We start from the raw sequence: 22,546 nt of genomic DNA, 5'->3' as shown, positions 1-22,546 counted from the left end.
ATCTTCCTGACTTCAAGATGATCCTCTTTCCACCAAAATAAGCTTTTTCTTGTACAATTTATTCTTGACTATTAAGAATGGTCCATTTTACTGATGATTTTTAGAGTGCAGGTTGGCATAGATCTACTTTTTATATATAAAAATCTCATCTTGTAACATAGATGAATATACACATATATTATTTTTAAATCTGTAAATACTTATTTGACATATACAATGTTAAACAGTCTCTAGATAGATACATAATATAAATACACAGATTATAGAGGTCTGTTTATACTTGTATATACACTCAGATGATGATAAGAATAACAAGTTTGGAGAAATGAAATCACAAAATATAGTTGATTCTATTACACTGTGCTGTCTAAAACATGTTGAAAGCTTAATTTACCAGTCTTTATCTTAACATTTTCTTTCTAATAGAAACTTATAATAGTGAAGCTACATATGGATTTTATTATCACATCTGTAAAGTATTAAGACTATGGACAGAATAGTATCTTATTTTACTTCTTGTTGCCTACAAATATTGTCAAGTATGGTTTAATTTAGCAAACATAAATGTCTATATTTAAGAACAGTTTTCTTTCCTCAATCAACTTTGCTAAATGGTTGTTGAGTATTTATTACTATCCTCTTACCTAACTAAACTTATTCAAACAACCAGAAACAATCACATAGACTTAGAATCAAAGAACCACCGTATCACAAATGACAGAGGTAGAAGAGACCTTCAGAGATCCGTAAGTCCATTCTTTCTCATTTTTCAGATTTATGGATAACAGATGTTAGTGATTGGCCTAAGGTCACACAATTAATTAGTACAAAATGAGGGCTAGAATCCAGGTTTCCAATTGTTCTTTAATTGAGAAAGGATCAGACCCTTTCACAACTTAACAAAATTTTAATAAAAATAACTATTAAGATTAATCCAAAAAAGTAAACTATGGCCTCCATGGTATTTTATGCACATCAAAACAGCAACTCAGTTCTGACATACCAAGGCATGTGAACCAAGGCAAGCAAAATTACCAATCAGGGATAAGTCTTCCAAATTATACCTATGGTTTTCTAGTGTTTACCTGTCTAAACTGAGTCATATGTTTCTTAAGGTTTTGACAAAAATTGCTAGAAAAACATGTCCTGGTGTCCCTTTTGTTCTACCCTAAATTAAATATTGAATGGTTAACCCTAATGTATACAACTAAGAATTGGAGATATTGCATGACTCTGAAGTAGTACATCATATCATCACACATTGCTTGGCAGCCACCTGGTGGAGCTAAGAGATATGTATGTATCTATGTATGTATGTATGTACGAATGTACGTATGTATATGTATTTAAATGGAAAAACACTGGGCATGTGCCAGTCATAACTAACTTGTTTAATTTTATTGAAAATGTTATTCTATCATATAAAATAGCATGTAGCATAGTTAATAAAGAAATGAATTACTGTTCTGGCTTTAGCAGAAAATAAAACTTTTTCAAGTTGTGGGTAAACAAAAATTATTTGGCCATATGTCATTCTTCAGTCCAATCCAACAAGCACCTACTCTATGTCAAACCCTATGCGAGACAATGGGAATATAAAAGACCAAATAAAAAACTAGCTCCTGTCCCCGAAAGCTAACCATTTGCTTTTGTTAGGGCAGCAAACTTCGTTCCTTTCAACTCCAATTTACTTTCTTACCTTCTTTTGATCCCAGACTGCAAATTTAAAAGACTAGAAAGGAAGATTAAACTGAGCACTATATTCTAGTACATTATTTCAGCTTACTCTCTATAAACAACCATTTTTTAAAAAAACTGTTATTTTATGTCTTTATACCACTTTCATTTCTGGAAATATCCCTCCCAACTTCATTACTCCCCCAAATCATTCCTTATTAACAAAGAATAAAAAACCTAAGAAGGAAAAAGCAATTCAGCAAAATTAAGCATCATAAGTTTCTTTTTTTTGAAAGAAAAGTTTTTTAAACAAAAATATTTTATTGCTCCAAACACTTCTACATCTAAACATAGGTCTGTTCACAGGGAAAGTAAGTAATCTAAGCCAAACAAACATGTCCCTTTCATTTCTGTAAATATCCCTCCCAACCTTCATTACTCTCCAAAATCATTCCTTATTAACAAAGAATAAAAAAAAAAAATAAGAAGGAAAAAGAAATTCAGCAAAATTAAGAATAACAGTTTCATTTTTTTTTAGAAAAGAAAAGATTTTTAGACAAAAATACTTTATTGTTCTTATCACTCCTACTTCTAAACATCTATAGGTCTGTTCACAGGGAAAGTAATCTAAGCCAAACAAACCTTTAAATTAAAAAAAAAAAAAATTACCTCTGGCTTGGAACATTCTAAGATAACATGAAATTACAGTGAATTCACAGAAGATATATGTGCAAGGTGGTGTGGGAAAAGAGAAATGAATTAGAAGTCAAAGGACCTTGTTTTTCACCCAGGATCTTTAAGGTATATGGCTTTGGGCAAATGACTCTGGGCTGCAATTTTCTCATCTGTAAAATGAAAGGATTAGAGGAGATGATCTCCAAGGTTCATCCTGATAAAAAATTCCATGATCTGCTATCTACTTCCCTCAAGGAAAAAAAAAGTGGCAATTCCCAAAATAAATATAAGTAGCCTGGGAAACAGCTTCTATTTTGGTTGATACCTTTGGCTTTTTCTTGATTCTTCCCTCTCCTAAAATTCACAAATCTAATCAGTTAACAAGTAATGTTGATTTTACCTCCATAACATTTCCCCCATCAATCCTTTCTACTTAAAAAGTCACTACTCTACTTTAAGTTTCCTTTTGAGTCAAACTTGCTCAAAATAAAACTTTCCCCCTAACTTTTCCCATCTTCCCAACTTTACTATGCTAGTAGAGAGCATCACAATCCTTCCAGTCACTTAGGCTCACAACCTAAGGTATAATACTTGACGATCCACTTCTCTCTAACTTCCTGTACATTGCAGGATTTGCATATTGTTTCTCTCATTAGACTATGTGCTTCTCAAGAGCAGGTACTACATTTTACCTTTCTTTATATCCCCAAGGTTTGCCTGGTAAACAGTAAGTGTTTAAGAAATACTTATTGACTTGGAATTCTTCCTTCCTTCAAGTCTTAGCTAGCTTTCTATCTGTGTCTATCCTACGAAATCTTTCCTGATACCCTCAATAGTTAGTGACTACTAAAATTCCTTTGCATTTTCTGAACTGTGCATATGTCATGTTTCCCAGATCAGGCAAGCTCCTGCAGGGCTGGAACTATTTAGAGTTTTTGTTTTTATATCCTCTACACAGAACAATTTAATCAATGGCTTTTTATCCTAATCAGATTTATAATTGTTTTGCTCTACTAAACATGTTGATAGCTGAAACTTAAATGTATTAACATTGAGTTATGACTACTACCTCTTGCCAGGGTTTAAAATGGATGCATTGAAGGTAGGTAACTATATTTAAAGGAGGCTCAAAGTTGAAAGGGACCTCAGAACTTCTCCAGTTCAATCCTCCTACCTAATGCACAAATTCTCTTTTGTTAAAACTCCTCAATTTTAGAGTTGCTGTCCTTATTAGCAGGTGCTATTTCAAAACACAATGCTTTTAGTGTATAAGAGGATAGAGCAGAGAAACAAAGGAGAAAGAAGCAACACTGAAGCAACCCTAAAAATAACACCTACTTGCCATGCTTCTCATCCCCAAATTCTTTTCTTGGTCTACTTTTTTTTTTTTCTACAAGGCTAAAAGAAAGGAGAAAACAAGTAAGAAAATTATAAGCAGCAGCCTGAGATTAGGTAAAAGAAAAAAGAAAAGAGAAAGTAGGTGGAGAAAAATATAGATTTGGAGTAATGGTTATGCAATGTTGAAATTCTTTATAAACCAGCAATGCTCTTTAGTACAGGTAGAGACCTTTAAAAAGAATAACAGATCCATATTATTGCAGGCGTAGTCATAACTACAGAGTTACAATTTCACAAGCAAGTCACTTGGGAGCATCTTGCCCCTTCTAATATTTTGTAGCAGTTGTTAACTAACAGACTATTCCCAGAGGGTTCAGAATAAATCATATTGCTGGCAAGGTAAAGAGACTTTATAGGAATTAAATTTAAAAGCCAAAACCATCTTTATGCAATGCTATGCTTGGGACTTTATACAGACAAATGTCAGGCAATTCAAAGCTGTGATTCCCAGAGAAAATATAACCTTTTCCCCTGGTACATATGTGTATAGTATGTTGTTTCTCTCTGTATGATAAATCAATCAATGAGGCAGTATTACAGTTGTTAAGGGGAAAATAACTGAATTTCCTGATACTGGAACTCTTCAAAGATCAGCTATAATACTGCATTAACAATGAAAGTGAGATTTTGATTTTGTTTACAGCATTTAATTAGTTTTTCTTCCCTCCCTGGCCACACTTTGAATTCAGATTTTCACATACCCTTGGGCTTCCTGTGCTATAGTGGAAACTTAAAAAACTGAAGCACAAGAAACCCAATCAAGTGTTTCTCTGCTTGCTTTCTCCCAATGACCATCTGGAGCTAGGCTCAGCTGGTTAGTCTTAAAAAGTGCTACACAAAATTTTTCAAATGCAGTGAAAGGTGTTCTATATCATTCTGCAATCAATTCAAAGCTACATTTCTAGAAACATTTAAGAATTAGCCACTTTCTAGGGATCAAATCCACCTAAAAACCTAAAGTAAAAACATATCAACCTATGGAGAAGAGGATACAATCATCCCAGAAACTCTGAGATCCTTTGATGAGTGATTATCTGTAGATCAGATAGTATGATGAAAGAAAGAATGAGGGCAATTTCATAATCTGCTACTAATTTTTACAAAGGAATCATAACTTAAATTATAAGAGTTTATAAGGAATTTCTTCTCAACCATGACCAAGAATAATACAAGAAACAAATGTTACAAGGATTCTGAAGCAAGGCAATCATGTTTTAAGATGCATTTTTCAACAAGTTCCATGATGCAGAGCGATTTGGAAGATCTGGATCCTGTTCTAGTCTCTCACACTTGCTAGTTGTGTGACCATGGGCAAGTCACTTAACGTTAAAGGAATGTTCCCCAGGAAAGTCCCTAGTATGCCTCCTTTTAATTGGCCAAGTCAACAAGCAAAGACATGGTAGTCAGGCAGAAGAAAAGTGTTTCTACAAGAAATTTCCCCACATTGATTTATAAAGCCTGTAAATACTTCTGATACAAACTGATATTCTCTTTATACTATTAATTTTCTCAAGAATCTTTGTGCAAGGTATCCTGAGCTAAATATTAGGATTTTTAAAATTTATTTTATTTTATTTTTAGGAGGAGAAGGGAAGGAGGGTTCCTAACCTGTGATTTTATCATTATAGGTATAGGGAACTACTTGGGAGCTTCATGCATTGATGCAGACTGCAACTCTGTAAATTACATTACAGAAAACAATGTAACCAATAGCCTTAGAAAACTGCTTAAGTCACCAAATGACTTGTCCATGATCACATAATATATTAAATGTAGAATTTGTAGTCTGAACTCAGATATTCTAATTCTGAGATCAGTCCTCATTCCAATACATAGTGTCCCCAAGTTCTAGGAAAAAAAATTGCAAGTTTTGGCCTTCAAGATATTAAATCTTTTGACATTCATTAGATTGTAAGTTCCTTTAAAGCAGGGACTATCTTTTGCCTCTTTTTTTGTTTCTAGAGTTTAGCACAATGCCTGTTACATAGTCGACCCTTAATAAATGTTTACTGATTGATACTGAGGGGAAGAGAGAATGTAAGATGTGCAAAGATATATAAATAGAAGATAATTTGATGAAGGAGACAGAAAATCCAACAAGAAAGATGGAAGGCTAGATAATTAGATAAACCCAGAAGATAAGGATCTTGGGAGTACATAGCACTCCCTAGGTTTAATTATTGGAGACTGCTATGAAACTAACTTGGGGTAGCATCCAGTACAAGCCCTGAATAAATCACAAGACTATAAGTGACTCTGTATACATGGAATTTTAGAGCTTGATCATCTATTTAGCCCAGAGATGTCAAACTCACATAGATTCTTGAAGGATGCAGGGTTGAGTTCAAAAACCACAAATTAACATTATATATCTTGTACTGGATTTTTATTGTGTTAAACATTTTTCAATTACAATTTAACTCAAGTCTGTCACCCCTGATGCTTGTCAGTTTTCTAATGAAACGATATCCTAATGAGATGGGATGGCTTGCCCTAAATCACAATGGTATCCAGTTTATGGTCAAATCTGACCAGAACTCAAGGTTTCTTACTCCTTTCCCTGCACCATATTCACGAACTTTTTTCTAATAGAAATCTTATAATTCTTCCTGGAGAACAGGGAATGACAGCTACCTTCTATCTGTATAACAGTGTAAGGTTCTTTTTTTTGTGATTTGGGTTTTTTGTGGTTTTTTGGCCAATAAATTTTCCTACTCTTATTTTAGAACACACTTTTTTTTAATCCAGTCACTAATGTTATTTTCTTATCTATGTGTAGAATTGGTTCTCCAGCTTTAAGTAGGAAGTTAACTCCAAAATAAGTTATTTATAAGTGGACTATAACAACATGAAGCCTGAAAAGAGCTTCATAATTTTTGAAGTGTGTTCACTGCCTGTAATACAAATGCAACACTCCTCTCCAGAATATTATTCTTGCTAGAAAAGTTCTATATAGAATTTAAGCTTCTCTTTAAACAATTGTACACTAAGTTTTACTGCTTGAATGTAATTATTTATTGAGGAAATTATACAGAGGAAGAAGAGAGCAAGTTGCTGAAACCAAAATGATATATTTTCTAAAAGTTTTTGTCATTTGCAACACAAATACAAACTGAATAATTGCACAAAAGTAAATTTTTGTGTCTAGACAAGTTTGTAGTGACCCAAGATACAGTATTCTACCTTATAGTTCCTCCTAATATGGGACAATGAGATAATTCACTGGTAATATCTCCCCCAAATAAAAAGCAATCAATTTCAAATTTAAATGCCTTTCTGTTATCCTCAAAAAAAGGCCAACAGGGATAAACTGAAAATATTTCCATAAAATATAAGCTTTCCCTAACTGCTGTAAGAGACTCAATTTCCCTTTTAAAAAGAAAAGGTATGTCACTCAATAAGCATTTACATTCACTGTGCTAGGTACTGGGGATACAAAGACAAAAATGAATGACAGTCATCATGATAGGTCATATATTTAGAACAGAAAGGGAACTTAAAGGTAAACTCTTCTTTTTATGAATAAGGAAACTGAGGTTAATGAAGATAAGTCCCTGGTATGAAGTCAAAGAGATAGTGACAGAGCAGGAATTGGAAACCCAGTGTTTTCAAAGCTTGGCAAAAAATCCAATAAAATCTCTTCTACCACACTGGTAGTGTTGATACCAACTGTGAATATTTTGGAAAGTCTATTATATCCCTGGGGAGGTTAATTATAGACTTAAATTAATTTTCCCTACTTTCTTTACTTTTAACAGGATAATGGCTCAATATATCCATATTTAGATTATCAATTAAGGAGCTTCATGACCACAACTCTTTGTTAACCAAGACTTGGGCTGCTACTACTGGTTAGTTCTTTTATCTGCTGGAGGAAATGATCATTCTAGTCAAGGACAGGAATAGTACCACAACAAAATGAGATTTTATTTTTAAAAAATAGTATTTCTATATTCCCAAAACAAACAAAAAGGAATACTGGGGATCCTATGAACAGCAGCAAGGACAGACAGTTGAGAAATCCAAAGGTTTTTTTCCTGGTCTGTGGTATGTGATTCTGGCTAAAACCAAATAGCATTCTTAATCAACAAAATATTTTATTCACAAAAACATGATTGTTAATGATGATTACATTTTTAGGTCAACTCACAAAAATCTATTTAGCCTATTGTATATTTAATAATTCAACATAAAACCACATAATCTAAAATTTGAGGAACCTAATCATTACATATATATCTATATCTATATATTGCTTCTACAGAAAATGCATCTTGATTCTAAACAAGCAAATTACCAACTACAAAACACAATATATCTGAATTATAGAAAAGTAAATTAAGTCTAATCAATATGAGGACTGATATTTTTGTGATCATCTTTAACCACAACAAAGAAGTAATAAAAGGCAAAAATCTTTAAGTAGCTACAACACAGATGAACACAAACTCTCTCTCCCTCTTTCTGTGTACGTGTCTTCCCCCTCTTCTCTCTCTCTCTCTCTGTCCCACATACACACATATATGTATGCATATGTATGTGTGTGTATACAAAGATACATATCCTAATTTAACAAACTGTTAGAACACCAGCCCTCAAGTCAGCAGGACCTAAGTTCAAATCTGGTCTCAGACACTTAACACTTCCTAGCTGTGTGATCCTAGGCACTTAATCTCAATTTATTAAATTAAATCAAATCCCAATCCCAATTGCCTTAGCAAAAAAACAAAACAAACAAAAAGTGTGAACACAGAATTATGAACTCAAAGCTCTTATGTTCCTTGTTATGTATCATAATTTCTCTTCTTTTATAAATGACTTAAAATATCAATTCTAGACAGTAAGAATTGCTTCAGAATAACGTTGCCTGTATTTTACATGGTTGTAAAAATAAAAATGTAGATGCTGCCAAAGACTATTAGGCATGTACAATGTCCTATTAAACATGGATATTCTTAGTAGAGAATTTCTATTTTTCTGTTTCAATATTTACAAGAGTCTAAACCATTCTGAAAAAGGAAATATAAGCAATTTAAAAATAGGAGTCTTAAAGTTGTCTTTTTTGAAGTGATCTCTAGAATCCTTTACTAGGTTCCTTACATCATAACCAAGAATTTATATATTTCTAATATTAAAGGACTTTTATCTCACCAATTCTCAAAGCATCCTACTGAGAAGGGAAGAGATATGGTTTATTACCCCTCTTTTACAGATGTACGGTGGTTATGATTGCTAGGCTGGTGTAATATATTTTAAAAAAAAAAAGATTCTCTAGGGATCATCTTCAAATGGAATTTCTCATTGGATGAAAGACAATGAAAAGCAGGAAACCTTGGTTTTAATCTTAGTGCTACCATTAATAGCTATACAACCTTGGACAAATCACTTAACCCTTCTGTGCTTTTATTTATTCATCTGTAAAACAGCAGATTTGGACTGGATGATCACTAATATCCTTTCCACTAAGAAAAACTCTCAATTTCTATAATAACTCTTCATTTATTCAAGAAATCAAATTTTTAAAAAATACTGAAATTCTTTAAAAAAAAAAAAAAGGGGGGGGTTAGATTAGTTGGCACCCTTAAAACAGCATATCCTGAAAAGCTGAGCCTAAGCATCAAAGAAAATAGCTGGACATTTGTGAAAAAGAATTTGAGTCACTGCTTCAAAAAAACCCAGAAGTATGCAGGATATTCAACATGAAAATTAACCAAACAGGAGAAAGTTAAACAGTTTCAGATAGAAATAAAAGACTAAGAAGTAAAATATTTGTTTTCAAATGGTTGAGGCTCAACAAAGCCAAGTCTATATTTGCAATTTGATTTTTCCTAAAAACAAACAAAAACCTCAGTGGCTGAAAGACACTGAAAATAATCTAAAGAATAAAAGATATAATGAGATAAATCAGGAGGTTAGGAAGAAGTGTATTGATATTCTAGAGGTGGGGAAATATCATTCCTCATTGGTAAATCATTAGGGTTTAGAATAATATGGAAGGAATTACCAATAAGGAAGAAAAGGGTTATATAGGGGCCCAGGTAAATTCTTTTTACGACTCAAGTGGAAAAGTGGATAGAAGACAAAGTAGTATCCAACAACAAGGGAAGACTTTGACAACACTAAGAAAGAACTCTAAGAGAGTGCTAAGCACATACTTAGTGTAATGTAATGATGTAATGGTAACAATTGACATGTGCTCAGTGTGCTGTAGTGATGTAATTGTACTGAGGTATTTAAGGGAGTCTCAGATACGCTCAGCCACAGCTCTTAGCCACAGACACAGAGAAGACTTGAGGCTCCAGACTCCAGACTGCAGACTCCATCTTTGACCAGCTTCATGGTGGCTTTCCTACCTCCTTCACTATTCCACCTAAAGACCAAGGCCCGTCCTGGGACTCTCCAGAGAGCTAACCTGGACATTGCAGAAGGGGGTGAGAAAAAGGTCTTGTACCTGACCTCTGCAAAAGGAGGAAAGGTTAATAGAGAAGACAGGGAAAGGAATTAGAACTCTTTAGGAGATTAGCTTCTCCTCAATAAGATATTTCTCTTTGCTATGTGGGAGAATGTTGATGGATTCATCAAAAAAGTCTGATCAGGAAGTCACAGGTTCAGAGAGGATGTATGACATCAAAAGTAGAAAGATATGAGAAAAAAGGCAGGTAACAGGAGTAGGCCCTAAAATAGGGTGAAAGAGCACATCCCACAGCATTCCTCTGCCTCCAATGAGAATGAAGAGTTAAGGAGATGGAATAAGAACAACATTTCTGATAAAGGTACATTACAAATTAAAATGAACTGAAATAGAGATGAGATGGAGAGGCAGGAAAAATTAGGCAACACAGTATATTTATGCCATTTGCGATTTCTTTTTGTGAGAAAACTTTCGTTTCTTGTTTTGGGAAAAGAAAAATAAAAAAAAATTTAAAAACCACCAACACAAAAAAGAAGAAAAAAAAGCAAAGAACTTGGGTCTGGGCAGGAAATTAGAGAGAAAAGGCCAGAATCAAATAAGGAAAAGCAGAAACAAATTACAAAGATTAAGAGCTGATTTAAAAGAAGGGAATTTTTATATAAAAGTATTAAATGAAAAATATGAACTTAAGTTATAATTAATGTACATGAATTAAATTTCCCCAAATAAAAAGAATGAAGAAATGAATTTAAAATCCCAATAATTTGCCATACATGAGAAACACATTTAAAATGTTCAGATTTATGCAGAATAAAAATGAGGCAACAGAAAAAAAAAATTATTATGCCTCTTAAAAAAGATGCAATCATGACCAGATAAGAACAAAAAATGGTAATGTCAAAAGCAACAAGAAAACTACATTCTCCTTAAATACCATAAAAACAATGAAAAATAACATCATTAAATATGTGTGTACCTAATGTGCACGGTGTTTAAATTTCTAAAAGAAAAGTTAATATTAAATTAACACTGACAATAATACAAGGGTAAGAGATATTAACACTCCTTTTTAAAAACTGGATAAATCAACAGAAAGATGAAAAGGAAAATATAAAACTGAAAAAATTGATGGAAAAATTAGACTTGATTAACATATACTAAAGAATGCAAATATTTATCAGCATCCTTTTACAAAAGGAATCATGTACCAAAGCACAAAGGAATAATAAATATAAATTAAAAGGCAGAAACAATAAACTTTCTTTAAGAATTATGATACAATAAACATAATTGAAAAGGAAACAAATGTTTGACATATTGAATGTGTCAATAAAAGAAATTATAGATACAATGATTATGTTAAAAACAATGGTAACAAAATAACAAACCAAATCTCATGGGATGCAACTAAAGGAGTCTTGAAAGTAAAATTTAGAGTTCTGTCAAAGCATATAGTTAAGAAAAATAGAAAATAAACAAGTTAGTAAGTCTAAAACAATTAACAAAGAAGAATTCCTGGAAAATTACAGGAGAAATAAATTAAAAAAAAAAAATAAAAGGACCACACTAAAGACTCTTTTTTTAAAAGAATAATTTTTAGAACTCACTAAAACAGTAAGTAATCTCATCAAAAAAGAGGGGAGAAAATCACATTACAAAACCAATTCAAAAAATTCAAAGTAAAGGAAGAAAACAATCAGAAACTATGAACAATTACATGACAACATAAATGAAAATCCAAAGGAAGTGAGTTTGTAGCCACACACACACACACATATATATATATATATATATATACATAAAAGCAGCTAACAAAATAAATCTTAAATAGTCCAGTGTCAAAAAAAAAATGAAATAAAGTATGTCATAAACAAAACAAACAAATTTCTCAAGTATCAAGAAGAGTATCAGATGGCTTTATAAGTGATTTCTATCAATTATTTCAAAAGAAATTAACATCTATGCTATAAAAATTATTCTCACAATTAAAGATAGGAAACCAAATTCCATTCATGAGCAAAATTAAAAACTATAGTCCTGATACACAAATCAAGGGAGACAAAACTAAGAAAAAACTATATAGCCCAGATGTCATTATTAAATTCTGATGCAAAATAAGGTCATCTCAAAAAAACTACAGAAAAATATCCAGAAAAAAATTCATACAACCAAGTTGGAGTTATATCAGGGTGGCAAAGATGGCTTAGGAAACTGGAAACAATATAACTGACCATTTAAAAAAGATAAACAACAAGAACCACAATTTTTTTTCAATAGCTAAAGACCTTTGATAATATATTTCATTAATTTGTTTAACTTAAAAAAAAAAAAGCTTAATGAACATAGATATGGAAGGGATAACGCTTGGGTAGCTAGATGATGCAAGGGACAGAGCACCAGTCCTAAATTCAGGAGGACCTGAATTCAAAGCTGGCCTCAAAAAAACAAAAAGATATATTTAAACTAAGAGCCATCAATATTTGCAATGGAGAAATATTAGAAGCTTTTATTGTAGAAAAAGGGATAAAGGAGAAAAAACATGGGATAAAACATGTCCTGTCCCTTTTCCCCATTACCATGTATCATTGACCTAGATTTGCTAGCTATTAACAGTAACAGAACAAGATTAAAGCTATAAATACTAGGAAATAAAAGGCAAAGTTATCTCTATTTGCAGATGATATGATGATATACAAAGAAAACTCCAGAGATTCAGCAAAGAAACATTCTGGTTAACTGTTTATATAAATTTGCTGGTTAAAAAATAAATCTACAAAATCATTAACATTTCTTACTACTACTACTACTACTACTACTACTACTACTACTACTACTACTACTACTACTACTATTACTAGCTAACACTTAATTGCTTTAAGCCCTTTAAACTGTACAAGTGGTTATTTATTTTACTGTATTAGCAAAAGTCAGGATTAAACGATATGGGAAATATCCCCAAAACGTTACCTACAAAATACATAATGTATCTGGAAATTAATCTACATGCACATACATAACACACTATTTATATAAATGCAACTACAACATAATTTTGTAAAAATAAATGCACAAGATTTAAAGTGGAAAAATTCATAGACCTTGGCTAGGCTGTGTCAATACAAAATATGAAAAAAGAACACTCCTATTAAAATTTATTTACAGATTTAGTTATATAAATTAAATTACCTATTCCTAAAACTAGCAAAATGTAACAGAATTTAGTTGTATGTTCTCTTTTTTTGTTTAATGAGTTCAACTAATTAAGTTTATGTTTTCTGAGAGGCATTTTGAGTAAAAGACGTTATTTTGGATTAACCTCTTGTTTTGTCTTATGCGAATAAAGCCATGGGATTCTGTGTCTTCCAGTCTACTACTACTACTACTACTACTACTACTACTTACTATACACACACACACACACACACACACACACACACACCCTCTCTCTCGTCACTTTTGGGTCTCTGTTTTTTTCCTTTGAAATGAGGTTGATTCTGACCAACTCTAAAATTGTGATGCTACAAATAAGCAAAATTTTCTCCTCTATAGTTCTGAAAGGGAGCTCTTTTTGTTCTCTTCTCATTTTTTTATAAAAATGATTTGACCATTTACATTCAGGTAACATCCATTTAGAGCTTATTGTGAATATATGGTGTAAGATATTGATCTAAACTTAATTTCTGTCAAATTGTTTGGGATTTCCCAGAAGTTGTGGTCTACACAGAAGTCCTTCCCTTAGTTATGTTAACTCATTCAAATTTGTGCTATTGATGTTGATTTGCTCTTGCACTATTTCTGATTATGTAGTCCGTTCCAATAATCTATTTTTGTTTTTTAATCCGAGCCAAATAGCTTTGTTTTAGTAGGTCGTTTGAACAACAGAGGATTGCAGTGAACTAGGTGGTAGGAGGCCCTTGGAGTAGCTGGGTGATCTTGGATAAATCAGTCTCCCTAGTCCTGAATGGCACAGCACACAAGAGTACAAGGCCTAGAGTCAGTTCCAACGTGACCTCAGACACGAGTTACTTCCCTTCTATTTGCCTCAGTTTCCTCATCGACAGAATGGGATAATAGTTCGAGGTTGGCCAGTGCATGGAACATAATAAGCACCAAGTTTAAGCACGAAGACGAAAGAAACCGTAGGAGCCACGGAAACTTCCCTCAACCCTAATATTCTCGATCCTGGTTCCTAGAGCTCCGCAGGCCAGGACCAGAACAGGAGGCGGGGACGCGACTGCTATCTCTCCTTACCAAAGGCTACCCAACAGCTGCATCGCTCGGGGAGCCGCCCCCGAAGATCCCAAGTTTGGCGCCCGCCAGAGCCAAGCACCACTCGGAGGCCGGGACCGTCGCGACCCGCTCCGGGGAGCGGCAGAGGGGGCCCGCTTCTCCCCCAGGCCGGCCCAGGCCCGGGGCAGAGAAAGGAAGAGGCCCTGGGAACCGCGACAGCCAGCGGCGGAGGGGGCAGAGAGAGCCACAGGAGGGCTCGGGACACGGTCGCTCCCGCCCTAAGGGAGCGGGCCCGCGGCCCGAGCCGCGCCCAAGGCCGGGGAGAGGCGGGGGCTCGGGGCCCGAGTCAGCGTCTACTCCCCGTCTGCACCCCGGACTCTGGGAAGGAGGAGGCCCGACGGCCCGGCTACTCACGTTGAGCCAGCCTGTCCCCGGTAAAGGTGGAAGAACAGCTGGTGACAAGCGCGCAGGGCGCGCCGGCAGCCATGGCAGTCTCCCCCGGCCGCCTTCCGCGCGGAGCCACTTCCGCTCCGGACCGCACCACCTCCTGCGCCTCGCGGGGGGGTGGGCGCGAGACAGTACCGGCTCAGACGCGGCCTCTAACGGCATCGGCTCGAGGCCCCCCGCAAGCGCGGAGAATCCTCCGTCCAAGCTCCGCCTTTATCCCCCCCTTCCGGTGGTTCCTAACGAGCCCGGAAGCGCGTCTCGTCGCCATGGGGACGGAAACCCTTTTCTCCTTCCCCCCATCCTTTGGGGAGGCGCCTCCGAGGCTGAATTCATTCTCGCTGCTTTTACCATGGCCGAAGAAAGTGGGTCTTGCGACCCTATCGGAACCATTTTAGTGAAGGTGGTAAAAGCTCCCCTTACTCCTTTCCCTCGTGCTCTCCGTTAACACTCCCCTGCCGCCCCTGTGGACTCTTGGGTCATTTCTAACGTCCCTATATCCAACCTGGAATGCTTTCCTTCGGAATGGTACTTTCTGGTCTGGCTCCCCACTTCGTAGAACCCCTGTCTGTACCCCTGAGAACCCCCGGGCCTGGAGGTGGGGAAACGCCCGCTTTTCTCTCTTGTCTCTGTCACCCACACACACACACTCACACACACACACACACACTCACACACACTCCACATCCACACACCCACACACACACACATATACACACACTCACACACACACACACCACACACACTCACACATCCACACACCACACACACACCCACACACCCACACCCACACACACACACATCATACACAGACACACACACACTCACACATCACACACCACACACACACACACACACACTCCACACACACTCACACACACACTCACACCACACACACCCCACACACACCCACACACTCACACACACACACACACCACACACCACACCACACACACCTCACACACCACACACACCACACACCCACACCACACCACACACACCACACCACACACACACACACCCACCACACACACACACACACACACACCACACACATACTCCACACACCATACACACTCACACACCACACACACACACACACTAGCACACGCATCCTCCACCACTAACTACAACCAGGACCCTAATTAGCAGAACTCAGCCAATTTTATTGGTTTAAGATTATTTAAAAAAACAAATAAATGAGTTCTTTAGTAAACTTAAAAGCACGATACAAAAGTGTATGTAAAAAGAAGAAAAGAGTATTTCAAACAAGATGTGCTCATAATGTTATATTTTGAGATATGACAGCTGATGGTGAAAAGAGTTGATTTTTTTTCTTTTAGATATGGAACAGGAGAAATCTTGATTAAAAGTAGAAAAAAAATTTCTTCTTTTGCTAGGTTTTTACACTTCTGTTCCAGGTCCCTAGCTACCCCTAAAAAGCATACTCACTTGAAATGGATATTGAGGAGTCTAGAGGGAAGAGTTGGGACAGCTCTAGATTCCAAATTGTACAAGGGGATAAAAAGATGATGGACCACTCTGGTAGCACTCAATAATCAATAAGCACATATTAAATTTGTTATGTGCCAGGTACTGGGAATATAAAGACAAAAATAAACTAGTTTCTGCTCTTAGACATATTAAAATTTTTTAATTAAAAAGACCTTAATATATGATAAAAAATACATAAATGTATAAATAAATACAAAATAAATAAAAGGCATTCTTAGAGGAGGGTGGATTATTAGAAAACATCCTAATTTTTAGTTACTAATAGTAATGATATTAATAATAATAATAATAGACTAGCATTTATATAGCATTATTTTTCAGACACTATCCTAGCTAGATTTTTTATAAATAAGATTTAATCTGATTCTCACAACAACCTTGCCAGGTAGACAATTTTTATTTCACAATAGAAGAGATTTAAGTTTCTTTAAAGAATTATCTTTTAGTCATAGTCATGGATTCTTTTTTTTTTTTTTTAATTTAATAGCCTTTTATTTATAGGATATATGCATGGTAACTTTACATCATTAACAATTGCCAAACCTCTTGTTCCAATTTTTCACCTCTTACCCCCCACCCTCTCCCCAGATGGCAGGATTACCAGTAGATGTTAAGTACATTAAAATATAAATTAGATACACAATAAGTATACATGACCAAAACGTTATTTTGCTGTACAAAAAGAATCAGCATAGTCATGGATTCTTAAGCATTAAAAGTTATATAGTGTAGACTATACTGGTAGCAGGAATTATAGTGCTTCAGTTATAGGAAAACTTTTTACTTGGATTAAATGAAGAATTACTTTTAAGATAGCATTTAGGAAGAAATGAATAACAAGAGATCAGAGGAATTGTAGGATTTTAGAATTGGAAGTCCAGGATTTCTTTTATTTTTTGTTTTTATGGGTGTCATAGACACTTTTTGGCAATCTGGTAAATCCTATAGGTTACTTTCTCAGGGTAAATGTTTTCCAGATGCATAAAATTATAAGTAAAACCAATGACATAGAAATAGTTATCAAAAAAAAATTTTTTTTAAAGAAGCTTATGGACCCCAATCTAAGAACTACAATCTAGCCCCAACCCTTTTATTTGCAAATAAAGAAACTAGGGGCCAGAAAGATTCAGCAATTTGCCCAGTCACACAGCAAATTAGTGACAGACCCAGTAAAAGAATACAAGTCTTCTTATTTCCAGTCTAGAACTTTAATCACTAAACTGTGTTGCTTAAATGTAAGCTTGTTTATCTGAAGTTGATCTTTGTACCCAAAGCATGGAACTTAGTAAGCTTTCAATAAACATTTACTGAACCTTGGAATAATAAAAAAAAAAAAAAGATTTGGGTTTAAATCCTTCTTCTGACACCAATTGTGGCACTGTGGTCGTTTAGTTTTTCATTATCTCTTGCAGCTCTCTAAATTAAGTTACAAATGAGGGATAGATCTTCAATTGTGAGGTATTTCCCATACAAGTATGGGAAATATATACCTATACCAATGAAATCACAAAAGTAAAATAGTTCATCTAATCATATGATATATCTATTTTGGAAAATGAACACAAATTTCTATTTAACTTAATACTTGGCTTATAGCATAGTGGATAGAGTGCTGAATTTAAAGATCAGGAAGATGCCTGTTCAAATCCCACCTCTGATCCTTATTAGCTGTGTGATTAAGGACTTTACTTTTCTGAGACTTACTTACCTCATCTGTAAAAAGAAGTAGTTGAACAGGATGGTCTCTTATGATAACTACACATTTGGAATAGCTAATGCTATTATCAGAAATGCTAGCATCGATCTCCCTAAAATATGGGGACCTTGTTGATTTTTGTAAGGTCTTATCAACCCACCATAGTATATTTCACAAGCAGTCATCCAGTGTCTACCTAAAGACCTTCAGTGAGAGGATCCTAAGGCAACCTATTATTTTTCTGAACAGTTCTGATTGTTGAAATATTTTTTTCCTGATAAATCTAAATTTGCCTCTTTGCAGTTATTGATTTCTCACAAATTTGCCTTCTGGAGACCATCAGAATATTTTATTCCCTTATCCATATGGTAACCTATTAAATGCTTGACAAGAATTTTGTCCTGGCAAATCTTCTCCAATTCCAACATCCCCATTCCTTTATCCAGTCTTCAAGTCATAGGGACTTAAAAGCTATTATTACTATTCCTATTAACCTCCTCTATCTATGTTCTTCAGTTTATCAATGTGCTTCCAAAACCAAGGCTCCTAAAACTGAATACAGTATTCCAGATGTGGTCAGAACAGGGTGAAAGGCAGACTATAATCCCCATATTCCTAGATGTTTCATCTCTTGATTTAGTCCAAAACCACATTAACTTTTTTGGCTTCTACATCACATTGATGACTCATGTTGTGCATAGAGTACACTAAAACCCTTGGATCTATGATGGAACAATTACTGTCTAAAACATGCTTACTCCCGTATTATACTTATGAAGTTGACTACAACTTCAAATGTTAGACTACATTTATAACTACTCCATTTTGTGCCTTAGGACAGCAATGTTCTAGTTTTCAAGATCTCTTTTTATCCTGACTCTATCATCTAATACATTAGCTATTCCTCTGTTCTCACCTTGGTATCATGCAAATTTGATAAGCACTCTATCTTTATCCTCAGAAAGTCACTGATAAAAATATAAGTAGCAAAAAGACTATACAGAGTTCTGAAATAGTCTACCAGAGAGCCACTTCCAAGGGAATAGCAATCATTAACAATTACATTTTTAATCTCAACATTTAACTCATTCTGCATTTAAATAATTGTACTATCATCTATTAGCCAACTTCTTTCCAACTTTCCACAAGAAAATCATGAAATACTCTATTAAATACTTTCCTGAAATCTAAGCAACTCTTGTCTCTATTATCAATAACCCTGTCGCACACAAAAATAAGATTAGTCTGGCACCAGCAGTTCTTAATGATATTTTGGCTATGACCACTGATTTTCTACATGTTAACTAAACATTTCTTTAATAATCCAGTCTAGGTTTTTTTAAATCTTAAATCAAGCTCACTAGTCTATAATTTGCTAACTTTTATCTGACTTCCCTTGTTTTAGAAAATCCCTTGTTTAGAGAAACAATTTAGAAATTTTAAAGTTCTCCAGTCTTGTGGTACTTTTTTTAACTTTCCATGATCTTTCATTTATTGTCTAGATGATCTGGAAGTCTATTTGATTTCCAAAATTCCAAGATGCCTTAAAATGATCCAAGATTATACAATTAAACTTCATTAATCATATTTATGCTAATCCAGATTTTGTGATATTCAAATAGAGGTTGAATGGGAGTTTATTATTGTTTAACAAATCTTTTCACTGTGTATATGTATTCGTACACACACACACGTAATATGCCAAGGGTATACCCCAAATTTTGAACTATTTAAATGGAATAAAAGTCAGATTTTAGTAGTAGATAGAAAATTGGCCTCAGAGTAAGGAAGGCCTAGATTTGAGCCCTGAATCTCATCGTATTGGCTTGGCTATGTGATCGTGGGCAAGATGCTACACCAATGAAATGACAAATTAACGTCCACAAAGAAGTATAATATTAAAATTCCTTTAAGTGCAACAACAACTGTTCACACAGCATTATTTTCTTATTCATTATAAACAGTTTCCTATACAAATCTCTAGGAGGCAATATTATTTTATATTCATTTGATTTAATAATTTACTTGAAAGAAATAAAATTGCATTTCTTTTAAAACTTTCTGTAATTCAGGTTTTTATTCTAAACAGTCCTCTCTAAATTAGTAAAACTTTAAAGTAGTTACAGCAATACTTAAATGTTGAGATCATTAAATAGAATAGTGAATGCCTGTGGTCTAATCTTGGAAAAACTGCTGGGTCATCCTTTTACTAAACTTTTCTGTGCTGCTCAACAGATACTTTCCTATGTTGATTTTAGTTCTCATTAAATGTCCTTTCCTCATAGATATTTGTTCCATTTAGCTGTTAACTAGGGATTAGCACAACTCCAAAGAATTACTTTATGTTGAAATCAGTAATTGACTTAAATCAACTCAAAATTCTTTCATTATTTCAGAAACTATGACCTTAAAAAAAAATGTAGGCTAAAGTATTTATGAAGAATTGGCCCTAGATTCATTTAGTAGTTGTTGAATCATTTCAGTCACGTCCTACTTTCCATGACCCAATTTAGAGTTTTCTTGGCAAAGTTGCTAGAGTGGTTTGCCATTTCCTTCTCCAGGATTTTTTTTTTTTAACAGATGAGGAAACTGAAGCAAACAAGGTAAGTGACTTGGTCAGGTCACATAGGTCGTGAGGATCTTAATCTGGATTTGAACTCAAGACATCTTGACTCAGGGACTGGTTTCCTACTCACTGTACCACCTAGCTGCACTTTAATGTATTTATCTAACTAATATTTATTAGAACTTATATTGATTAATTTCTCTATTACTTAGGCTAGTCGGCAAGGTTCCGGCTTCCTTCCTCTTTTCTCTTCACTTCATGATCTCAGCAATGACGCCAGGGTTTCATTTGTCATCTCCATGCAAATGACTCCCAGATCTACATATATCCAGTCATATTCTTTGTCCTAAGTTCCAATCCCACATAGCCAACCATCTCTGGGTCCTTCTGAACTGGATGTTCCACAGATGAATTAAATTTAACACATGTAAAACAGCTTTTCTCCCCAAACCTGATCTGTTTCCAGACATCTCTATTTCTGTGATGGCATCATCATTTTCCCCATCATTCAAGATTCACAATTTCATTTTATTCTTTATTATTCTCATTATCTTATATAAACAATTATAAAGTCTTGTGTATTCAACCTCTACGATGTCTCTCATGTTAATTTCCATCTCTCTACTTACCCAGCCATCATTACTTTGAATATTATTGGAATTTCATATATATATATATATATGTTGAATTTAATTGAGTTATTTTTGATCTACAATTTTAAAAATCCCTTCCATTCTATTATTGCAGTCATAGCTGTATTCAGTTGTTTGTGCCAGGAAGTTTTCTGAAGAACTCCAACTTCTTCCTTTCTCTGATCTTCTTTCATTGCTTTCTTTCAGACTATCTCTTCCTTATGCCATTCTCTTGGATTGTACATTGATAAGCAAATAGTAGAGCATTAGGGTGATCAGACAAGAAAAGAAAGTTTAGCAAAGATCAGGGGCATAAAGCAGGAATACCTTGGCACTACAGCAAGAAAATAGTCTATATATACCTGAAGATGTATATTCTAAGAAGGGTATCTAAAAGAGGCATTTAAAAATGTAGGGCTTAGATATAACTTGTTTTGGCACTGTCTCATTCGATTTCTCAAATGTCTGCATAATAGAAACTGTAAATCCACCTGCAGCAGGAACAATTTGGCTAAAATAAACATAAGATGCTAAAACCTTCATTCTTGGTGCCTGCAAGCAGTGGTGTGCACAAGTGCCAGTCTGTGCATTGAAGTGTCACTTAAATGCCATTTTGTGCTGAGCACATATGACCAGATGTGTCTCCAAGTCTGTGATGCCTGTTGGTCGAAGAAGCAAATTCAGATCTTCTGAATACTTGTCATTTGGGAGCACTAGGCAGTAATCAATAACATTGATTGGATTTAATATGTGAAAAAAGTAATCACTAATAGAAAAAAGGTAAATGTTTCAAAATGCCTTTGGGAACCCAGTTTGTAGGTTGTTGGTGTGACTGTTGCTGAAACAGGTGTTAGGTTCATAAATTTACATAACAAAATGTTTTTCTTGTGGCAACAGCCCATACAATAATTAGGGCCATCTGTATTTATTCATTTGAAGTTTGGTTTCTAATATAAATGTGCAAAATCACATGATATTCAATACCATTGGGCTGAATCCACTCCAAGTTTTCATGACATCAAAAAGGAGGTTGGCTACCTTTTCCCAAGGAAGATACTAATCAAAGAAAGACATTAAAGAAGGAAAAGATTTTGTCTTCTTTTATGGATCATTTTCTTTTCTGACTCTATAAAAACAGGTCTTTGAATATTCAACAGATGGCACTGATTCTGCCAAGCCATAAGAAGGAAAGATCTACCCAGGAAGGAAATGTAATAGGCCCCATCCAAACATTTAAAACATCCTTTGAAATGCATTATTTTTTTTCTCTTGTATTGTTCTGTTTGAGTGAGGTCCTGGGA

At 34.8% G+C, this 22,546-nt stretch overlaps 2 protein-coding genes across 4 annotated transcripts in view; one reads left to right on the top strand and one right to left on the bottom strand.

The window, feature by feature from the left end:
* AAGAB (alpha and gamma adaptin binding protein) overlaps window positions 1-15,032 on the bottom strand; it is a 54,557-nt gene extending 39,525 nt beyond the window's left edge. For 2 of the 3 annotated variants that reach the window (XM_031955333.1, XM_031955332.1), the window contains exon 1: window positions 14,807-15,030. In XM_031955333.1, coding sequence (XP_031811193.1) covers window positions 14,807-14,879 — 73 coding nt within the window. In that variant the 5' untranslated portion in view covers window positions 14,880-15,030. Of the gene's footprint in view, window positions 1-14,806 lie in introns of all 3 variants that reach the window. The other variant, XM_031955334.1, reaches the window with a different exon arrangement.
* A 68-nt stretch (window positions 15,033-15,100) lies between these two features.
* IQCH (IQ motif containing H) overlaps window positions 15,101-22,546 on the top strand; it is a 289,727-nt gene continuing 282,281 nt past the window's right edge. Inside the window, exon 1 of the mRNA XM_031955329.1 lies at window positions 15,101-15,239. Within this exon, the coding sequence (XP_031811189.1) occupies window positions 15,189-15,239 (51 nt within the window). The 5' untranslated portion in view covers window positions 15,101-15,188. The remainder of the gene's footprint in view (window positions 15,240-22,546) is intronic.

The sequence above is a fragment of the Sarcophilus harrisii genome, chromosome 2 (assembly GCF_902635505.1).
Source record: "Sarcophilus harrisii chromosome 2, mSarHar1.11, whole genome shotgun sequence".
Taxonomy (NCBI): Eukaryota; Metazoa; Chordata; class Mammalia; order Dasyuromorphia; family Dasyuridae; genus Sarcophilus; species Sarcophilus harrisii.
Note: the sequence above shows the minus strand (reverse complement) of the source record. Positions and strands in the feature narration are given on the sequence as shown.